The sequence below is a fragment of the Nothoprocta perdicaria genome, unplaced genomic scaffold, assembly GCF_003342845.1.
Source record: "Nothoprocta perdicaria isolate Ctin4 unplaced genomic scaffold, notPer1 scaffold_80, whole genome shotgun sequence".
NCBI lineage: Eukaryota > Metazoa > Chordata > Aves > Tinamiformes > Tinamidae > Nothoprocta > Nothoprocta perdicaria.
Genome location: NW_020456088.1, coordinates 1611656 through 1633662, shown reverse-complemented (window position 1 = coordinate 1633662; position 22007 = coordinate 1611656). Strand labels below are relative to the sequence as shown.

The 22007-nt window shown below is 39.0% G+C and overlaps 1 protein-coding gene across 4 annotated transcripts in view; it reads left to right on the top strand.

Annotated features, from left to right (window-relative positions):
• SCN5A (sodium voltage-gated channel alpha subunit 5) overlaps positions 1-22007 on the top strand; it is a 165027-nt gene that overhangs the window by 105247 nt on the left and 37773 nt on the right. Inside the window, exons 17-20 of one of the 4 annotated variants that reach the window (XM_026051896.1) lie at positions 5717-5860; positions 8766-8778; positions 12481-12612; positions 20963-21117. In XM_026051896.1, the coding sequence (XP_025907681.1) occupies positions 5717-5860; positions 8766-8778; positions 12481-12612; positions 20963-21117 (444 nt within the window). Of the gene's footprint in view, positions 1-5716; positions 5876-8765; positions 8779-12480; positions 12613-20962; positions 21118-22007 lie in introns of all 4 variants that reach the window. The other 3 variants (XM_026051897.1, XM_026051895.1, XM_026051898.1) reach the window with 3 other exon arrangements.

Here is a 22007-nt window from a genome sequence, read left to right as displayed (position 1 = left end):
TTGCTGTGACTACAATGGTATTAACTCTGACAGATGACAGCACAGCTGAAAACTCTCTTGGGAGTAGTGGACTTCCAAATTAAGGTCATAATTTTGTTTACGGGTACATTCACTGGGATACGAGCATGGGCTCTTTCTGAATTTGGAGACTGATATCTAGTGATGAATTATCTACGCTGCTTTTATGAATGTATGTGTTGCTTGTTTAGATTTTTATGAATAGGTCCCTATTAATCCTGTGATATTAAGAAAATAAAAAACAAAATAAAAATAGATGGAATTCCCTAGTTGGTTAAAACCAGCACATCCAGATTTTAGCTTGCTTTTGCACTGGTGAACAAAAAGAAAAAGGAGAGAGGGGTTAGATAAAGACTGCAGAACTGGTCAAAACAAGGGGCCAACCTATTCCAGTCATTGCTGTTAAGGAGCAGTGATAGGCTTGGTGGCATGGGGTGGAGAGTGGGGATACCCATTGTCAAATACTCCATTTTAGACTGTTTTTCCTGCTGCCTTCTAATGCATTTGAATTTCTTGAGTTATGTGCATGCTTACTGTTGGCCTGAGCTGCAGACTCAAGTCAGGACTTGAGACAGATCAGGATATTGTAAATGGTATTATCTACTAATGAAGTATATTTTCAGAGCAGCATGAGTTATATTTGTGTCTTCACTACAGTCCTATCCCTGTGTTACAGCTTTTCCTCAAATTTCTCATTAAACTGAGTAGTAGCAACTCAGCTTTAGAGGAGTAATTCTTCAAACAGGAGTAGAAAGGTTCTCAAATGTGCATGCTTAAAACTGACAGCTGCATACCAGCCCTCCTTTATTCCCAGCAGAATAAGTGATATTAATCTTCCCCTTCTCATATTGAGGAAGCTAGGGGATTTTCCAGATATATTTGGTGATTTTTCTTCTCATGCTAAATGTGCGGAAAGATAAATCCACTGATTTTATTGTAGCTACAAGGATTTGCATTTACTCATGAAAGTAGAGAGCCAGGATCATAAATGATCTGTTCTGGTAATGAGAAACCACAATTCATTTCCCCAGTTCATGTTTTTTTATTTCTCTCCCTTTTTAAGACAGATTTTTTCAGGGCTTTTCAAAAAAGAGTGAATTCAGCATATCTGAAAGTTGTCAGCCTGGCAGCTCTGCAGACTGTAGTCTCCTATTTACTTTACATAAGAAACAGGTGCCACACAGGCAGTAATGCAAGCTTTGCTATATTTCAGCAGCATTGCAATCTGTTTGCTTCTCCCTTTATGTGGAGGTAGGATATAAACAGTTCGGTTTTCATGATCATTTACTTCTTGGCTGCTCTGCAGAGGAAGGGTGCCAGTTACTAGATGCAAACTGTTGCCGAGAGAGGATGCCAGGCTACCAGGCATGGTAATTTTGTGAAACCCATTGCTATCTGCAAGAAGGAACATAGACATCAACAATTACTTTTCAGAGTAAACAGTCCTCTCTGTGTGTACGATACGTGAAGAGCTCCTTAGATTCCTGTCCTGTTTTCTGTCTTCCAAAACTGGCTATGGGAAACCTTGCAGGTTAAAATATGTTGTCTTCTATTAAAAGACTGGTTGCTGCTCTTTTGGAGCTGGGTTCCTCTAAGAGGCTCAAATTCTTCGTGTTGGTCATCTAAGAGTGCATGTTCACAGATTCACAGATTCACAGATTCACAGAATATTTAAGGTTGGAAGGGACCTCTACAGATCATCTAGTCCAACCTTCCTGCTCAAGCAGGCACACCTACAGCATGTGGCACAGGGTGGCATCCAGGCGGGTGTTACCGTTGTCTTCTCCGGCATCCTCTGATGAACAGTGTTCTGGGGTAAAACAGGACCTCACCTGCATGGACAAATGTGTCCTGTGATTCAAAGCATTAAGACTTCTAGCTGAGGAGACCTCCACCTCACCTCTGTACTGGATTTGTATCTGGAAAGACATTGAAGTCTGTAAATCCTGACCACCTCATTTCTGAAAAGTGAACACAGACCCTAAAATCTCTCCAAATAGGTCATCAAGGAGATGCAGGACCCACAAAGCCTAGTGGGAAGCAGAGAAGAGATCCAGGGATGAAGCTTCCCATTGCACTGTGGGCAGTAAAGGCATTCTGCAGTTGCACATTCCCATCAGAGTCCCACCAGCTCAGAAAACGAGTTAAATAAGTTCACGGTGCCACATCCTTCATCCTGTCTTGCTGGTTCAGCAGTGACAGTTGCAATGAGTGCTGGAGCCACTTCTCTTTCTTACCACCCCACCTGCTTGGAAGAGGAAGCTTCCTGCTATCAAAGGCTTTGCACGTCTCTCCCACAATAGCCGTGGCCAGGGAACCAGGGAACAAATGTTACAAGCAAGAGTTGTGATCCAGATAGTGAGTGAAGTGTCAGGAGAATCCATCCGAGCTGATCACCAACTGAAAGGAGAGGGCATCGGATCGCTGTTCTAAATTTGTTTGCACACGATGGAAAAAAAAAAAAAAAAAAAGCTATTTCCATGGGGAAGGAATAAAGCGAATCCATGCTGATGACAGGTATTTATCTTGTTTTGCCAGCAGCAAGTCCCCTTTCCAAAGCACAGGCATCTGCACTAATCCCCATTTCAGCCTGAAACAATTAGCCGATCTGTGCTTTTCAGAGGCAGGACGCAGCGTGGAGCCTTTGTGGTTATTTGTGTCAGCAAACACGCATGTGGGTCCCTGCACAAACACACTTGAGATGTCATCCAGATTATGCTCCGTTTCCAATGTGAAGCCGCGGTCGCTGTTTTTTGGTGCTATCACCGACCTGCAGCATGCAAGGGCATGACTCCAGGAGCACGGTCCGCAATGTGATAATACAGGGTTAGCAAGATCACATCCCTTTGGAGTCCAGATCAGAAGCAGGATGAGCAGAGTTTCGTTGTTGGCTCTAGAGAGGACTTCTGTGCCAGGCTCCCATTCATACGCTCAAAGTTTTATGCACTGCTCTATGTTTTCCCTTTGTAAATTATGAAAACAAATGAATCAATAAATATTAACATAATGTGCTATTGCCTTGGCAACTTGGCACTTGAGACAAAAAATTAGAAACAAATTACATAAACCACCCACAGTGGGGAACTTTATAGGAAGCAAACCTACCATGGCTGCTGCCAGAAGAGTGAATTATCTGGAATCAAGACAAAAGTCCAAGTTAGACACCACAGACCCGAGTTATACACAATAAAACAAACACACCTCACCACAGACAGACGATCTGCTGCTGCTGGGTGCTGGAAGAGGTTCCTCTTCGTCCCATGAGAGTGCTTTTGCAGGGATTTGCATCAGGCTTTTGCAATAACGTGGCTGGTTTCCTAACACTCCTTTTCAGACGACCCTATAGGAGCGGATTCTGACGAAGGGTCTAGTTTTCCTAGAGGTTTTTTCCCATCTTATAAATTTTTGAGGCACCTTTGAAAGCACACGGCGATGAGCTGATTCATTGTCCCCGCACATGGACATTTTGTCTCTGCTGGATAATTTACCAGGATATATGTCATCAGCACTAATTAGCATCATCTGCTTGGGTACTTGCTACAAGTGTGATTTCTGGGAAGCGACTGGATCACATTTCATAGAGTTTAGTCTCAAGGAAAGTGTTCCTAGATTTTGGTGCCATGCAGAGGGGTTGCTCCATGGAGGGGTTGCTCCACAGAGATGAGTTTAAGTCCTGTGTTTGATTCCATCTTGACTATTTGGCACAATAATTTACTTAACAATTTCAATATTCTTCAGATCAGCCGAATTACATGGCCTGTTCTCACATGCTGCACAATTTCTAATGAAGATGAGTGCAGAACCTTTCTGCACAAATGAACTTGAGACGTCACCCCGGATCACACCGCGCTTTTAACATGAAACAATTGTTTCTGTTGTTTCAGTGCTATAACCAATACCCTGCCATTAAGATTACTTGGTACCAAGTTGTATGCACATTGCATTAAACAAAAAAACACATTTATGGCCTTGTGTACACTGTGCTTCCCACATTAGCCTCTCCTCTGAATATTGCACTGTTTCCAAAGATACACGTTAAAGAATGCGACTTTTGACAGGGAGAGAACAGCAACCCCATGATTATGGAGTGATCTTTGGCCTGTGAGTATCAGGGCTAAACTGTGCTTGGAAATTGCATGTACTACACTCTTATGCAGAGAATACAGGCTTGGACGTGCGTAATTTAATTTATTAAAGTTAGAATATATTTTAGAGCACATGCCCTCTGAAGCAGGAAACGAGTAATTTAATTTTAAATTAATTTGCTAGAAACACAGAACGACATTTGAAAGGATTGGTACAAACTTGACAGTCTGAAAGTATTTATACAGAGAGCAATTTGCTTAACCAACTGCTTCCTTTGTGTCATCTGTTATTTCAGATAGTTATATTTGGAGTAAAGTGTTTTTCTGCTCTTGATACCTCTTCTGGGGCTTCCTGTGGTGATGTGGCTTGAGAGCTGAGGCAGGTAGTTTAGGGAAGGGAAACTCTCTTAGTGTGTGATTAACTTTGAATGCCAGTCAAGCCAACAAATAAATAAGTAAATAAACAGATAAAGTGGACAAGCAAAAGTTAAATAGGTTCAAATAATTATTACTGAAATCCTGTTATGCTTGTAATTTTTTTCTCAGCATGGAAGCCCTTCTGTAAGCAGCTCATTACAACCCTTTGAAATCAGCTTGAGTTTTATTAATATTTTAGCAGTGGCGCTCGTAATGACGTGAGCGATGGTAATGCTCTGATGCGCCACGGCGCTTGCACAGAAATCCCTTGCGCTCAGATCGATAGAGCTGAACTGATTTACACCGGCGGCGGAGCTTGGCCCCAGCACAGAGCCACCAGCCCAGCAAAGAGCATCTCTGATGCCATCAGCCCAGCAAGCTCTTCCAGGGCGGTGGAGCCACCAGCCCCGGGAAGAAGCAGCTGAATTTAATGGCTCTCAAGTGGGCGGTCTTGTCTCATGTGTTTGCAGAAAAAAATAAAATTATTGCCCTGGTCCTATAGTCTGTCCTTTTTTAGCAAAGCACTTAAGGGTGTGCTCTCTTTTCCACCTGTGGTTAAGTCCCCCTGAGAGCAGCGGGTGTCAAAGTAGGCTTAAATGCTTTGCTGAATAGGAGCAGCCTCTGTGTGTTCACCTGCAATTTCTCCACATCTTCTATTTTCGGATAGCTTTTATCCTTTTCTGTACACTCTGGGTCTTCCTCCTCTTAAGTGTGAATCTTGGGTTGATGGGGTGTTTTTCCGCTCTGCTCAACGCAGCGCTGGGCATTCCTTTTTGGCCCTTCTTATACAGCCCTAAGGGTGAGTATCGCTGCCTGCCTTCCGTCACTCGGAGCACCTCTCATTATTCGACTGGAGTGCAAGCACCTTTCCTCTTTCCTTAGGTTGCTGGAGAAAAAACATCTCTCAAACACAGAAAATGGATATTGCAGGACAGTTTTCCCTTCCAGCAACAGCTCAGAAAAAAAAAGCTAGCCTATTTTTTCCCCCTTTTTTTTACAACCAGACAACTTGACATATCCAGTTGCTAAACCTCAAGAGTTACCACGTAATCTTGTGTAATCCTGTTGCTTGCCATTTTTCCTTAAGATGTCATTCCCTGACAAGTATAGTCCGGGGTATTTTCTCTTCTATCTGGGGAGTTCTCCTTAAGAAATAAACGCGCTATGAAAGAAAAAGGGAAAATAAACCCATCTAGGATTATTTCCAGCAGGAAAAGCAGCTGCAGCTGAGGGGGCAGCGATGCCAAAGCCCAGGCGGCCGGAGTCAGAGCTCTGAGATTTGCGAAGAGTTAAGTGAGTTGCACGTGGATAAGCAGTTGAAGGCTGAGCCTCCACCTCCAGTAGGGCAAAAAGAGGTAACAGCAACGACTTTCCTACTTGATACTGCATGCAATCCACAGCACCAGCTCGATAGTGCATGTCACGGGTTTATGTGGGTTTATGGCTGGTAAAAATAAGTGCTTGCCAAGCGGCAGGACAGCAGTAGTACGTAGTCGGTATTACAGCCTTATTTGAGAAGATTTTGTCATTATGAAAAAGCTGGAAAGCTTGGGAAATGCGCTTGTAAGTTAAGATACTTTAAATGGGATTCCAGGAGGTTTTGAATGAAAGCACAAATTAATCTATAACTTTAACCGTCTCACTTTAGGAACAAATATGCTTTTTTTGTTGTTTTTTTTTTCCTCAAAAACAGCTCTAAGAGTGGCATCTGCTTTGTAGATCTGTCTATGTCTTGTTTTCTCTCGAGGGCATCTGCTAACTGCATTAGATTGCCATCTTTTTTGTTGTTCTTAGAACAGTAGACCCAAGAAACTTGCAAAAATTTAAGTACCTGACGTGAAGATGGTCACCAAATAGTAATCCTGTCTGTCGTTATTTGATATTAGTCAAAGTATAGCTCATTCCTGTGTGCTCACTATGTGCACATTGACCTTTAATTTCATCTTTTAGGATTATGTTGCACTCATGAACATAAATATCAGAAATACATATTTTTGCACAGAGTGCCTCCAGGCTTTAAATTATCTGTGTCCTAATTGCTGACTGTTAGGTTTCTTTCCATTCAAATTCAATATATTGTTGATGTAATATTGCGTTTATAATTAGAAAGCATTAGTTTCTTCTGTTCAAACTTAGGAACCAGGATGATGTCCTGGGAGTTTGGAGAACTCCTTGGGAGGCTGGCAGTTGGCTGGCAGTTTTGGGGCAAAAAAATATTATAAGTAAAGCAACAAGATAACATAAATGCTCATCACACCTTTTCCAGTTCTACCATGCAAGGACTAGGGAGCCTGTGCCCAGCAGGAGCAATCCTACAGATAAATCTTTACATGGTTGGAAGAGCCACTGAGCCAGAGCTCATCTTGTTTATGCTGATTAATATTGTCAGATGGAGTAGACCTAGTTGAATTAAGTGTAGACATCTGCATCTGAACATGTCATATGAGGCACCTCAATAGTCAATGAAGATCTGTAGTTAATATAGTTAACTAAATGTGTCTCATCTCATACTGAAATCAACATTTAAATTAAATCAGATGAATCATCTTCTAAAAGTGTTTTTTTTCTCTCTCCATTGACTCTCAGGGGAACCCAGAGTAACTAGCTCAATTGTAGCTATAACTACATTGCAGAAATCTAAATTTAGGTGAGCTAAATTCCATTCACAATAACTAGCCATGAAGCATTTCTGTCAGGAACAATTCTCCTCATGAGAAGAATTCTTGGTATTTTGAACTTCATCTTCAGATAGCGAAGGCTGTTAAAGGCTTGAACTTTAGAAGGACACTCAATCATTTAACATCTCAATCTCATGAAAAAATTGATGGATATTAAAAAAAGAAAAACTTGAGCTGATTATATTGTAGATAGCAGTAAATATAAAACCATCTTAGGAAATTTTCTCAGAGTTTAAACTTTTTTAAATTTTAACTTTAAAATTAACTTTTGTTAGATTGTTATGTTGTTAGCTTATTACTCTAAAATGGAGTTTGGAAAACTATATCCTGTTTTTTGTTTCATAATGAAATTTCATAATACCACAGGAACATTCTAGCCCTGATATATTCAGCAATGTTGTGTTAAAGAAATAATCCCCATTTCCTCCCTCAAATTTCAAAGGATCTTGGGACACAAATGTCACCTTCCTATAGTAGAGTATAATTGATTCTATTTGTGGTTGCTTAGAAAGAGGTGGAGGAATATGGCAATAATCCAAAGATGACTTGAAATCAAACGGAAGTTCACATGAGGCTATGAATACCCACATGAAAGAGCAAAGCCCGAAGGGTGCTATTTTTGAAGGCCAGACCTTGCGTGGACATTGCATACTTAGAGTCCTCCTATTCACAAGTAATCTTGGTGCCGACACATAAGGACATGCTAATCTATTTGATGAATGTCCCAAGAACTTGTGACTAGCCATATAAAGTCAGTGGCTTTAAGCAAGTAGCTTAACAGATCCGGTATGCCCAATGGAGAGGACTTTGAGATACTGAGTCAATAACAGGAAGTCATGAGACTCATTGGACGTGTTCTGCATAAAACACTGTTGATGGCAGTAAAGAATACGTTATGCAATTAAAATTATGTGTATATATATATACAGTATACAATTATGCAATTCATCCTATATAATTCATTAGAAAGACACCATACAAATAAAATCAATGTTACAGGTAGAAAAAAAGCTCAGAACAAACCAGTAGATTTCTGTGCCTAAACACTTCCCTATAAAATATTTGGTACAACTTTGTCCAATCTACCTTTAAATATATCAAGCAGCTTAACTTTCTTCATTTACCAAAGGGAACGATTCACCTGCTTAGAAAAATCTCATGACTGGCAATATTCCCTTAATAAGCAGCTTAATTTTTTCCTTTTCCAGAATATCATTTCATTATTCTCTTTTGCTAGTTTTATCTGTCATTCCCTTTTTATAAATTAATACCACTTAATTTAATACACAGTTATTACCTTCCTTTTGCCTGTTTTGCCCCCTTAAAGCCATATACCGTTGCTCTTTCATTTCATTACTTCTTGTAAATGCATATCTCAGCTCCCTCTTTCTGAGACTTTTTACCTTTTTTTTTCCCAGTTTCCTCTTGCTAGTTACTGTCTGCAGCTTCTGTGTCGACACCTAAAGACAATATCCCCAATACAATTTCCACAGAACCATAAAGAGAGGAAATAATACCTCCTTCTCAAGACGTGATACTTCCATAAAGGTTTTCTGCCTCATTATAGCACACTGCAAAATCATGTCATGTTTTTGTAATATTGCTATAGGTGATTTGAAGTTAGAGATTTGGATTTCCATTCAAATTTTCCCTTTACTATATTCTGTCAATTTTTCAGCACACTCTTAACTTTAGCGTTATTATCTGTACTGTTACTGTGGCATAGTATTGGTCACCTTTTCTTTGTCTTCAGTGAAGATAATGCTGACTCCCATCCCTATAGCTCTTCTACTCCGAAGACAAAGTTATGCTCTACTTGGATCCTTTGGATGATTTTTCTCCATACAGTATTGGGCAAATCCAAGCCAACTATTTATTTATTTATTTTAATAGACTTTTCTATAATATTAATCTGGATATTTTATTAAGGTTCATATCTTGTGTGTCAATTTGGTAGATAAAGTCTGTGATCTACAAAAGCAAGGGAGAGAGGGAAAAGGTAGTTAAGGGAGTTAAGCCCTGAGCAAACTTCAACTTTCAAAGAGATTTCAATGATGTTTGCCCCTGTTATGGGCACAAGTGGTGGGTGCAGAAGCCCTGTCCAGATACTTAATACTGAGTCACTCTGCCAAGAAAAAAATAAAAATAATTATTCTCTTCAGCACAAAACCATGCACCAGTGGAAGATTTCTGAAAGGAGTTTCTGATGGATCCTATTGCATCTGCCCCAATACCTCCGCTTTCCTTATTCCAACAAAGGGAAAGGATGTATTTAGTGTCCTTTTTTGCCACTTTTTGGCCTCTTAGCACCCAAGTATCCTTTACAGACAAGAGATCCATCACAAAGTCTTTGTGTGACATGACATTTTATTCAGGTAGCCTTCAAAAATCTCTATCCTTTTCTCTTCTGAGCATTTATTGATCACAAGCGAGAGCAAGGAATTTTCTAATGTGATTCCCATGATTGCCCCCCTTTTCCTCTTCTCAAATCTCAGTACTGTGTTTACTTACTGCTGCTCTCACGATCCTTTTCAAGCTTTCATGAGCATTCAGTATTGATTGGTAATGCTGTGTTAAGTTAGCGTGTCAGATCCCTTTAAACACCATCTAGATCTGCTGATTTGTATGTTTCAGGTAATCTAGACAGTTCTTTGCTTACAGTTTTAGTTTTATCAGTTTTAACAGGCTTTCCACCCCTTTTAATTGTCTTCTTGTTGATTTTTTTTCTGTAAGAAAGAGTTTATGTTTCTAGTTAATTGAAATTTGATGAGCTTCATCTCCCTCATCAATTGTTAATATGTCTCTAGGTCTTTTCCTTCCATTACTGAGTCCATGAAAACCTTTTTAGTCCCTTTAACCTTTCTGGCAAAGAATAACCTTTGCTTCTTTTCCTGAAAGCTTTCCTAATCTTTCCCTTCTCTCTTATATGTATGATTCCTTTTTTTTTCTAGTCCCAGTACAGACCCTCTGTCTAGTGTTTTCTAAACCAATGCTTTGTCTCTTCCTTGAAGCTGTTTAAAACAAATCCTCTCCTTTTTGTCTTGCATGTTCCCTATCTCCCTTTGACGCTGATGGATTCTAGTATTTTCTGAATATTTTCCTCCTGATAAGTAACTCTAGCATTCTTGATTCTTTAAGATGTTTTCCTTGTAGTCTAATATAATTGCTCTGTATTGTGTTTGGTGGATTTCCTAACCTGTCTCTGCTAAATACAGCATTCTCATTGATAATGCTATCAATCCGACATTGCTCTAAGCTTTCTTTGATTTCTTTCTCTTGCTACAAATTATGTACAATAAGGCTCCTTTTCTCTTTGGGAACTCCTATTTTCTACATCCTACAACTGTGTATGATTTAGGACAATTTCAACATGTTTTGACATCTTCATAAAAGAACAGATAAGGACTAAATGCATTCCCTAAAGAGCAGCATCAGAAAGTTCTGACTGTGCTCAAACTTGGTATGGCATTTTTTTCCATTCTTATATGCAGTTTGTAGTCTGTAGAAAATGGGCTGTTCTCTCTATGACAGCTGCATTCTGAATATGGATTTTTAGAAGCTTTATCCATGTCTTTGACCTGTGCTTTTTGTTCTAACTTTCTTTTTCAATGTTTTCTTTTCAATTCTTTGTCATCCCTTTGAGTAGAGCATTAAAAACCCTTACCAAGACCATGACCTTCAGGATGCTGCAGTTAATTGCAGACAAGTAGCTTCCATCCCCATGTGCAAGCACTGCTGGAATGTTCAGTCTTGCCCATTTTAGCCTCTGGTTCAGCATTTCTTTAAATTTAGCTATAAATTTTGCATTGACTGTGTACACTGGAAAACCAAGGGCCCATTTTCACATTAATAATACATATATAAAGCTGTACCTATTCTCTAACTCCATCACCATCATCTTCATGGAAATAATAATTTATGTGTAAGTGCAATCTTCCATATAGCTATCTCTCGTTTAAAAGCATGGGTAAGTATTATTGTCCTCATTTCTTAAATGGAGACAATAGTATTACAAGATAAAGCACGAAAGGTTTTAGTAGGTATTCAGAAAACATAGAATAATACAGATAACAGACAATTCCATCTCCTGACTCCAAACACAGAATAAGACAGATAACAAACACATAATAATACAGATAACAAACATCTCCTGACTCCTGCTTGTGGCTATTGCACATTGCCATGATCCCTAGAAGGTCCCGTCTTTGTTGCCATCCACTGGTGTCAGATACTGCTCCAGCACAGTCAAAAACAAGCTCTGAGCAGGGATAGGTAAATATTAAGTCTTTTGCTTTAATAACCAAGCTGAATAATCAAAGAAAGTACCATTATGCATTAACACAAAATTAAATATTTTATTTTGACATATGAAATTAAAAAATGAAAATTCTGTTTTCTAAACAGAATGTTTTGAAACTTCTAAAAAAAATGACCTGAAATGAAATTTCTATTTATTATTTGGAAAATGTATTTAAACATTTTATAACTAACTTTTAATAATTTTAATATTTAAATTTAGATGAAATATTACTTGAAATGAAATGAATTTTTTTTAAAAAAAACAGCCTGAGATTTTGGTCAACCCAATTTCTTGCATAGTTTTGGTCAGCCTCAAAAGTAATTTTTGAAATAAGCCATGTCCCAGAAATGTTTACACAGATCTACTTGAGACTTGCTGGTTTAAACAGATATTATCTGTTCTTCAGGAAGTGGCAGTATTACAGTGAGAAGGAGCCCTGTCACAGATACCTATGGTGACTGCACCATAATTTTGGTTATAGAGAGACTTCTGATCATCTTGGAGGAGAAGCTACAAGTCCCTCCAAGGAGAGGGACTAAATCCACTGATTGAGTTTAGATTCAGCTCTATACGGGTTAGAGTCTCTGAAAAAAGGTCTCAGACACAGGAACTCAGCGCAGACCCTGACTCATTCTCCAGTATTTCAAGAGCTAGATCAGAGTACTGGTGGTTTGGTCTTTCTAAACTTCCACCTAGTGTTAATCTGCAGTGGTTGTTCACTATCTTTGTATGCTTTATTTCTAGTTTACTTTAAAATAACTCTACATTTTAACTTTTTTATTTGTTATTCATGGGTCAACTGTTCACTCAGCACAGAATAGCCAGACCTATCACTCAAGGAGTGGGCACCCTATAAAGTGCATGGAGATTTCTCTGTGGTGATCACTTTAGCTGGGATATTGGTTAGCAAAAACAAAACAAAAACAATCCGCTACTTCCTTCAGGGCAATTGATCAATTTGTTTTCCTCGTCTTTGCTCATGTTGACAACAAGCTTGATGAAATCAGTCTTTCTGAAGGCAGCACAGTGGATTTGACAAATCCTGCAGAATTGTTGGAGCAGATACCTGAGTTTGCCGAGGAGCTGATGGAGCCTGAAGATTGCTTCCCTGAAGGTAAGGGCCTGCCTATTTCACTGCAATGCCCAAGTGAGAAACCTCTTGTTCTCTTATTCAGCATGTCTCCATCTTCACACTAGGTCTCTCTGATTGCTTGCAATAGTATTTCTCTCAATGCATTTCGTTTCTCTTATACTGGAATGCCCCAAACACAAACTCAGAATTGCTTGTTAACATTAGTCTTTGAATTTTCAAAGTGTGATAAAAGCTGAAAGCATGTTCCAAGTTGCTGTGTGGCTTCTGACTTGTTAGATTTATTTTTTTTTTCATTTGCGATTTGTGCCTTCAGAAAAAAAGATTTTTCTAATGTGGCCAATGAAGGTTTTTGCCTCCCAAAATGCATGCATGATCAAACCTGGTAGAAAACCAAGTCAAGCTGTTTCTATTACTTAAATGTAGCCACTTAGTAGAAACTGTCTTCAGAATGTGAGAGATCCATGGAATCTATTGATTCTAAAAGGCATAAAGATTATCATATTCAGTAACTTCAATCTGACCATGAAAGTGCTAAATTTTACTTAATAATGTTAGGTAATGACAATTCACATTTACATAACCACTATCAATACCAGATTTCACCAGCATTTTATTAATTTTAACACACTGCTACCCCAAAACACAGTGTTAAAAGCTAACTGCATCAAAAAGACCTAATCTTTAGCTAAATCTGCAAGGTAAATATAATCCTAAACTATTTTCTTCCCAAAGGTCTATTCTAAGTGATAACTCAGTCAGTTTTTTCATTTTGCTTTGAAGCTGGGTGAGGGGAAATAAGAGTAGTTGAATGTTAGTGTATTCCTTTGAAAATTCAAGGATTATTATATGCAACAATAGAGCTGCTCAGATGGGATCAGACAGAAATGATTTACGAGGTATATGAGTGCCCCTAAAGTCAGCAGAAATGTGCATCTCTGTATGTGTGAGGAAGATGACTGAATTGGGTAAGAGAGCCCTGCGGGGCTTACAAATGTCCTGTGGATCTAAACATTATTTTGGCAGCTCTGTTTAAAAGTAGTAGCCAAAAATTAATGCAGTTGACTGAAGAAAGCATGGTGCTCTGCTGTAACTATTCTGGTATATAAAATAGTATTTCAAAATTAGACCTGAAGTTTCCGTTCTTTCACAATATATTTCTTAACGAGGATAGTGAGCAGTGATCTATGTCATGCACCACAAAGCAAGAAATTAAATTATGATTCCACAGAGAAGCCTGCATTAAAAACATGTTGCTAGTAGGATTTCTCAGCCAAATGCTGTCAGCTTACGAGTGCCGAAGCTGTGGTTGGCCATGGTCACCCTCCAGTTTTGTGGCAGGGATCACACACCTACTGCTTTGCTCAGTGTGCAGTTCCAGAGCAATCACACTCTGTAATATCCTCTTTCTTCATTAACCAGAAGAACTCCCTCAAACCCCATCAGGCAGAACCTCATCAATTCCAAGCCAATTTAGCAGGTCTCCTCCCCTGGCATTAATGGGACATGCAATAACGGCTGCAAGCTTTTCATTTCTAGGAGGAACAGGCATTGGAAATATGAAGTTGCTTTGGAAGTCCCTCTGTCATTGGGATTGCAGGGAAATGTAGAAATTACAACCAGGTGGGCTGAGTCTCAGATTTGCCAGTGGACTGCGTTTTATTCCTTACGTCTTCTGCTTCTTTATCAGTCCTATTCCGGTCCTCATCAAAATTAAAGTCACTGTGCAAAAAACTCATGTTCCCAGACAGTTCTTATTTCAAGAGCATTAATCTTTCTTTTTATCATTCACGTACAGAGAAACAAAGTATTTTATAATTGTCTTCTATTAACATCCATCTAATGTTTTTCCCTAAACTTGCCATTGTCATGAAGCCTCACAGACACATCGTTTAAAAAAAAATTATTTAACTAATATAAGGCAAAATTACGAAGTATTAAAATGAAATTATTGAAGGGTAAGCACTGAGCCCTTTTCCCTATTGTGGCATTTACAGTCTAATAGTAAAGAGCTACAAGATTATTTGGTATATTCAGGAAAGTGACCACCTTGTGAAAGACAGAGATTAGGTCAGAAGATGAAGGGTTAAGTTGTTACCTTATTATCACACCAGCTGTCTAAATTCAAACTATGACATTTCTAAGCACATTCAGCATGGGTTGTGTCCTGAACAAATATGTTCAGGATTCAGTCCCCTTTTTCAGATAACAAAGGCAATGCAGATAATGCATGTTCTTGAAATAGTTGCTGAAAGTTTGCTGAGGTCACAGTTTTCCCGTAGGTGGGTGACCCAGATTAGCCTCAGGTCATTTTTCTTGGGAAGACTTGCTAATTTATCATTTATTGTTATCATCTCAAAATAGCTTTGATTAAAGTCAACTGACAATATTTTTAGGTCTTGGGTGAGGCCAAGGTAGAGTCACAACCCTGGCAGCTGTGAAAAAAAAACTTATAGAACTGGAGAGATCATTCTTGTTGGAGTTGGTGGGAAAGCACCACTTAGGTGCCAGCTACTGGGTAGTTTTCTTCCAGATGCCTTGCAACACTCTAGTCTTGTTATCTCCATTGGTATGTGCTCTCTCCACATCACAAATTGCTGTCTATTTGGACATTATCTTCTGTGTCCAGAAGGTCATCCAAACGGAGCCCCTGGCCCCGACACTCTTGTCTCTCCCGGACCCTAATAGGAGAAAATTTTCACCAAGTCCTCAAGCGTAATTCCCCAGATACAGGCTGCTGGCAAATGGTTCAAGCGAGTATCATCAGATGTTTGTGCTGGAATGAACTACCTTGCTCAACATGCGGTTGGTTGCAACTCGTGACACCAAGGACGTTCACAGCCCTATTTTCATGTGACCGCATAGGGGCGAGTATTGCAGCCGGAAAACTTGTTGCGCTAAAGCGAATTTATTCTGGCTAATGGTGGAAAGCTGTGTCACATCCAGCCCACTAACTGTTAACGGCTGTTCAGAAATAAAAAAAATGAAGAGGAGCTTAAATAGAGCAAGTCTAGGCTGAGCTGTAGCTGCTGTTACCAGCTGATGCCTGAAAGCTGAGTAAACCAAGTCTAGCTGAGTATGTAAAGTGTTATCCTAGAAAAAAATCACAGACTAAAACCACATTTTAAAGGTTTTTTCTTACTCTAGTCATCCTACCTCAGACAAACTGCGCTTTTCCATCATGTAGAGCATGCTACTATTTTATGATATGGTTTTCAAGCCTCAGAAAATACCTCCAGACGTACTGAATGTATAGAAACAGAATAATTCAAGTTGGACAAGACATCTAGATTTCAGCTTGTCCAAGGTGGGTAGATATGGCGAGTTTGCCTCAATTCTGTTCCCTCCACTTCTACCAGTAGCTTGGGAAGTCTTTTGGGGACTGTAGACAGGAAGAGTATAATGAGGCTTGCTTTCTTGCTTGAGTATGCACCACTAGCCAGACTAGTCTTTAGAAACCCAGCTTGGCAGATATATATCAGAACAACATTATAAACATCTGTCAGCTTGAATTTGGAGTGAGGAAGGCATGCTTGCTTTATCTCAGACCAAGAATTGCTTTAACCCCTTTCAAAGCCAAGCAAAATATATTTTGTGCTAGAAATGAGTGTCCCCGTAACTGAAGAATTCTTTATCATAGTACCTACAAAGTTATTGTGGTCTGAACACAATCTAGAAGACATGCTGGATGACAATATAGAAATTATTTGGTCTTCTTGGCCTACTGAAGAGAATCAGCACCCTAGTGTTCATCTAATAGCACTAATAGATGTGCTGTCTAATTTTATGTGATTTTAAATGTATATTAGAGGTATGAACAAGCTTTGGATTGTAAAAGATATACTCAGAAGCATTAATTCAACAGATTTGGGTGCCATGCATGCAGAAGAAAGTTAGCTACCACATTTACAGCAGAGAGATCTGTTCCACAGTGCACCAGGGCAAGGCAATAACGTCTAGCAACTCCTAGATTATATTGCCCAAGAAAAAAGTAAATGCATAATGAGATAAATATTTACACAAAATGCATTTCAAATTAAATTCTTCTAATTTTAGGGTAGCTTGTTTGTCATTGTGGCAGACATGTGCTCCTTTCTTGCATGTGCAGTTTAGCACCCATTGCAATCTACAGTTTATGATTGTGCTGCAAGTCAGTGACAGGAGGGAAAAATTTGCTCATTATGAAAAACAGCAAAAGTAAATAAATTTATTTTATACTGATGTATTCATAATGGCTTCCTGATGAAAAGGTCTCTGTTTAGTGAGAAATTATATGTAATATATTCTAATGTGAGTTGAAAACAGATATTCTTGGGCAAGTCTATCACTAGGGTAGCTCATTTCAGTTTCAAGGATTTGCCAGCCAATAATTTGACCTTTTGTGTAGAACTTTTTCTGTTGCTCCATGTTTCTATTGAGCAATAACCTACTATCCAAAAGACTTTAGTGGAAATGAGTCAGTTTACTCCCAACATGACTTAGGGTAGCAAAACCGAACCCCGACTAAATAAAAAGCAGAAAACTACTTCTATGCAACCAGTTCCCTAATAGCATTGATTTCAGGGGGATAGAAGAAATCTATGAGACAAGGCAGTATGAGTAATGCAGTTACAAGAAATGCCAAGAGGATTATTTGTGTCTTGACACTTGCTGTGTTAAAAGGTGTTAATGAACGGTCTTCTTCATGTGGATAAATAGCTTTAAAGACCTGAACCTGGGGTCTGCTGCCAAGCTGCCTTGTTGCAGGAGTCAGTTGGAGTTTAATTGCTCAGACCCTTGCCAGGTCACCCCTAAAACACACTGGAATGTTTTTGATACCAGGGTCGTATTTCCTGACACTGTCATAGAAACAAGGGAAAAAAATGTTGGAATGCTGACCAATGTCAGGTAAACCTTTTTTGCTGGATTATGTAAGCTTATAGCTCTGTTTTTAAGCTTGTGTCAAGGTCACCAGAACAGTAGGGTAGAAGCAGCATGAGAAATTCAGAAAAAGCACAGGCGTTAAATAACCATCAGTGAGGGAAATCAGAAAATTCAAAATAGAACTAGACTTTACTTACTCATTAGAAGGCCTATTTGTGGTCAATATTTTATTTTTCCTTTTTTTTTAATGAGAATGTAAAAATAGCATTTTATCTGAATTGAACCACCGTGATTATTCAGGGCAATGCTACTTGACATTAATAATTGTACCAGAATGTGGTCTAAATATTCCTGAACTGGACCCAGTCAAAAAAATGGAATTTAATAGTGCTGTGAGTTTGGGCTGACTCATCTGAAAAGCTATTTTGGATTTTTCAAGGCATTACTGTCAATAACCAGGAGGGTTTTGTTTTGTTTTATTTTGTTTCAGAGCAAAATGCATGCAAGCCACGAAAGAAAAAAAAAAAATTCAGATGGCTTTATGTCTTTAAAACACAATTCCATACCTATGGAATATCAGATGAAGCTGAGTGAATCAGCAATAGCCTGTTTTTAACATTTTATAAAACTTTTGAAACACAAGTGAAATCTGAGATCTTGTGTTCTTCTCATTATTATTTAATTTGAAGATGATTCCTTTCTCTAGCCTTGCCTGCACTTAGGTAGTCAGATAGTCATGTAGTTGAAGGACAAACTCCTGCAGGGAATCACTTGCCCAACCTAGCTTAAATTGATAAGCCACAATTGCTGATCCTAACCTTTTCCAATGATGCTTATGGAGCCAATGCTGGGATGTGCCTAGGCGCTCATCTAAGACACTAAAGAGCCAAGTATCAGCCTAAGAAGTAATTTAAATCTAAAGGAGGGGGAAAGACAGTATGGAAAAAAAAATGTAAGCCTGAACAAAATGATGATATTTTCAAAATACAAAATATTAGTAGGAGCAAGATAGGCTGGTGAAAAATTTCTTCTGATAGAAGCAATAGTTTGCTACAAAAGGGCATTTCTGCTTAAAATGAGTAATCTACACTTAAGTAGTAAACATCTTGCTCATTAGGGTGCTCACAGGACAAATCTGTGCCTGAGTCCTTGTTTCTCCTGAGTTGAAGCTGGGCTGATAGTTCAACCATCATGGACTTGCAGAGCAGCACAGAGTGGGGACCAGGCATCTACAAGCTGGTAACGACCATGCTTACTGTGCAGCCAGAAGCAGTCTAGCAGTCTCAGGGCAATAGCCTCCAGTGTCATGTCATGCTGGTCTAATCATTCTGCATGGGTGTTTTGGGCTAAAATGTGGTGCTCCAGACAGAGAAATCCATGCCAGGCATCTACTTCCTAATACATACCCCCATCACCATTGCTGAGCACTGTACTGCTTTTAGCATAAAGTGCTGACTAACATGATATGCTTTTATCCTTTGACCCAATTCTTCAGTGTTTAGGACTGAAGTGTATAGAGGGATAAAACTTTCCTTTACCGGAATGGTATCTACTGCAAAGAGGTAGGGAGATGGGAATCTTTTAAACTAGCATCTTCTCCATTATGTTCTTCTCAAATAGTCTGACCTAATCTAGTGTGTTCCAGATGAACCCAGAATATCTCTGAGTCCCAGAGTATGATGATAATTCTGGAGCTAGTGTGAATCTGTATGATTTATATTTAGAGGACAAGTAGCTACTTGCATCACTATAGGTTTACCATAACATAAATTGTTTCCTTTCTTGTTAGTCCCATCCCAAAACTTTTTACAGGCAAGCATGTACATACACCTACAAACATCTTGGAGTTGGGAGACGAAGAGGAGCTTTGAGAGTGGATCACATATGCAATATATTAGCAGCACCCTGTAGTTCTGCTACATCATAGCAGGAAGACCAGAGCTAGTATAAACTTACAGAAAATGTCAGCAGAACCATAGCAGGCTTAGCAGCTCAGTTCCTCCTGGCAGAGTCTAGGACTCATAAAACCTATCAGCCCGCTGCCAGCGCAGCCCAATTCCAGCTGCATGGGAATCCCAGCATCCCAGGATCTGCACTTGATCTTCTCACAAATCACAGGCAGCTCAAGTGTCTCAGTTATGCTACCTTGAATTAGCAGCATCTGCAGTACGCATAACCTTGGCATTCACCCGCTTTCACTCACTGGCTTCCTTGGCTAAATATTATTTCTACTTCAAGTAGCATTGCATTACATCACCATAGCAAGATATCTGCTGTTGTCACCTCTGAGCACTTGCTGTATGCTTCAGACATGTTAGCAACTTGGGCCATTTCTCAGCTACTGAAACTGGAATTTTTTTATCAATTGATGGGACTGATAAAATACTACAGTAAAGTCTTTTTCTTTACAACACTTGGAGCAAAGACAAGATAAAAAAAAATGCTTTCTTGAAATTAGTGCAGTTTTTAAGGATCATTTCTATGAACATATGTTGTCGTATATGGCTAAATCGCCAGCCTGGGAAAGGACAAGTCCCAGATACCAAGGTGTGTGCTCATCACAGTTTTAAGTTCCTACCCAGCACAAATCAATGGATATGGTGCTTTTCAAACAGGAATGATCCATCCGTAAGATGTATCCATCCATAACCAATGACATCATTCTTTTGCTGTAACAATGAACTGTTGCTAAGAAGGCTAAAATTGTCATAATTTTGCCTATCTTTGCCTATACTTTTATCCTTTGACATGATTCTTCAGTGTTTAGGATTGGAGTGTATAGAGGGATAAAACTTTCCTTTTTCACTATAGTAGTTAGCTCTCGTACAATATTCATCATTGCAACACCTCTCTGAAGTGTAAAATACTACAAAACACCAGAGGAGAACCACTTTGTGGAGGGACAGCCAGTATATCTAAATTTCCATTTAAATCAAAAGGGATTTAGCTACCCAAGCACCTTCCTAAACTGAACCCTAATGCTTTGTTTAAGATCATGAAAGTACAAGAGGTCAAAATCTGTTCCTCCTCCGTGAATCGTTTCAGCACCTTGGTCCCATCTGCACTAGAGCACATCATCCCCTTGTCCCCCTTTTGTCAAATGGCCACTTTAATCACTATCTCTGGTGGTGCAAAAACAGCAAACAAACATCTTTACTACTTTCATAATGATGTTGAAACTATTGGAAATACCCTGCTAAAATCATTAGGCCCATTTAGTTGTGCTGCTTGAGCTTAGCTAATACAGTATGATTGACCTGGGGCACTGGTGACTCATTGCCAGTATTTTCTGTGTCATAAAATCATTCAGAAAGACCACTGGGGCAGGTTTTAAGTATTTTTGAGAAGAGGAGTGAAAGAGGAAACAGAAGGCAGAACAGAAATGGAAAAAAATAAGCGATCATAGTTGCAAGAAAAGAGAAGCCTTATTGCAGCTTTAATTATTAATATTTTTTTAATATTATTAATATTTTTTTAACAATTGCTTTCTTTTTTTTTTCCTTTCTTTCAGTATGTGTCCGATTCTTCCCATGCTGTTCAGTGGATATCACAAAGTTTCCAGGCAAAATTTGGTGGAGGCTGCGGAAAACTTGCTATAGAATTGTTGAGCACAACTGGTTTGAGACTTTCATCATATTCATGATCCTGCTGAGCAGTGGAGCCCTGGTAAATGTAACAGGATTTCCTAATAAGTAGAAAGTGGACTTGGATCTATGAGAAGGCAATCCCAGGCTGGCCACATTCCATATCTAACAAGCTATACTTAAAAAAAAAAAAAAGAGAGAGAAAAACATTTCTGGGACATATCTTCTACTTTTTATTTTGATTTCACTCACCTTTTCCCTATCATGGGGAACCTTCTTGAGTTTTAACATAAAATTATGATTCATAAAGGATTTTAAAAGCACACCCTTAAGGACAGTTTATGTGAGGAAGCAGCCAAGAATTGCTACTTCAGCGTCCCATAAATGTTCTATGGCCGTTCCCATCTGGAGACTTGAGATTTGCTCTATGAATATCTTTCTATTTAATTTTTTTCCTTCTTTTTTTTTCTTTTTGTACCGACTTTGTAAGCAAGAAAACATTATCTTAAAAGACGCAGTGAGTGCTGAATCAGAGTGCTGCCTACAGAATTAGTATGTGACCATCATGCTTTTAATTAAAGCTAACTTAAATCACAATAACTTCCCCATATAGATGGTTTCTGCTTGCATATGTAGAGATAATGGAGGCAGGTTGGTTATTGCCCATGACTCTGGTAAGGAGAATGATCCTCCTGAGAGCCTGTTGTGTGCTGGAATTATCTTTTCTGTGTTATCAGAGTATTCTGAAATTTACTGGCAATATGAAGTTGGGACAGGTTACAAATGCATCTGTGGAGGTCACAATCATGCCAAATGGATGAATCTGTCTTAAACATATAGCAGGAGAGCCATCTAAGAAATATGTATGCTCCATGTCATCTGGAATCATAAAGGGCAGAAAGGCAAAATGCAGGATATGTGGTAAGGTAGCAGATTTACTAAAAAATTGCTGGAAAGAGAACAGGGAACAAA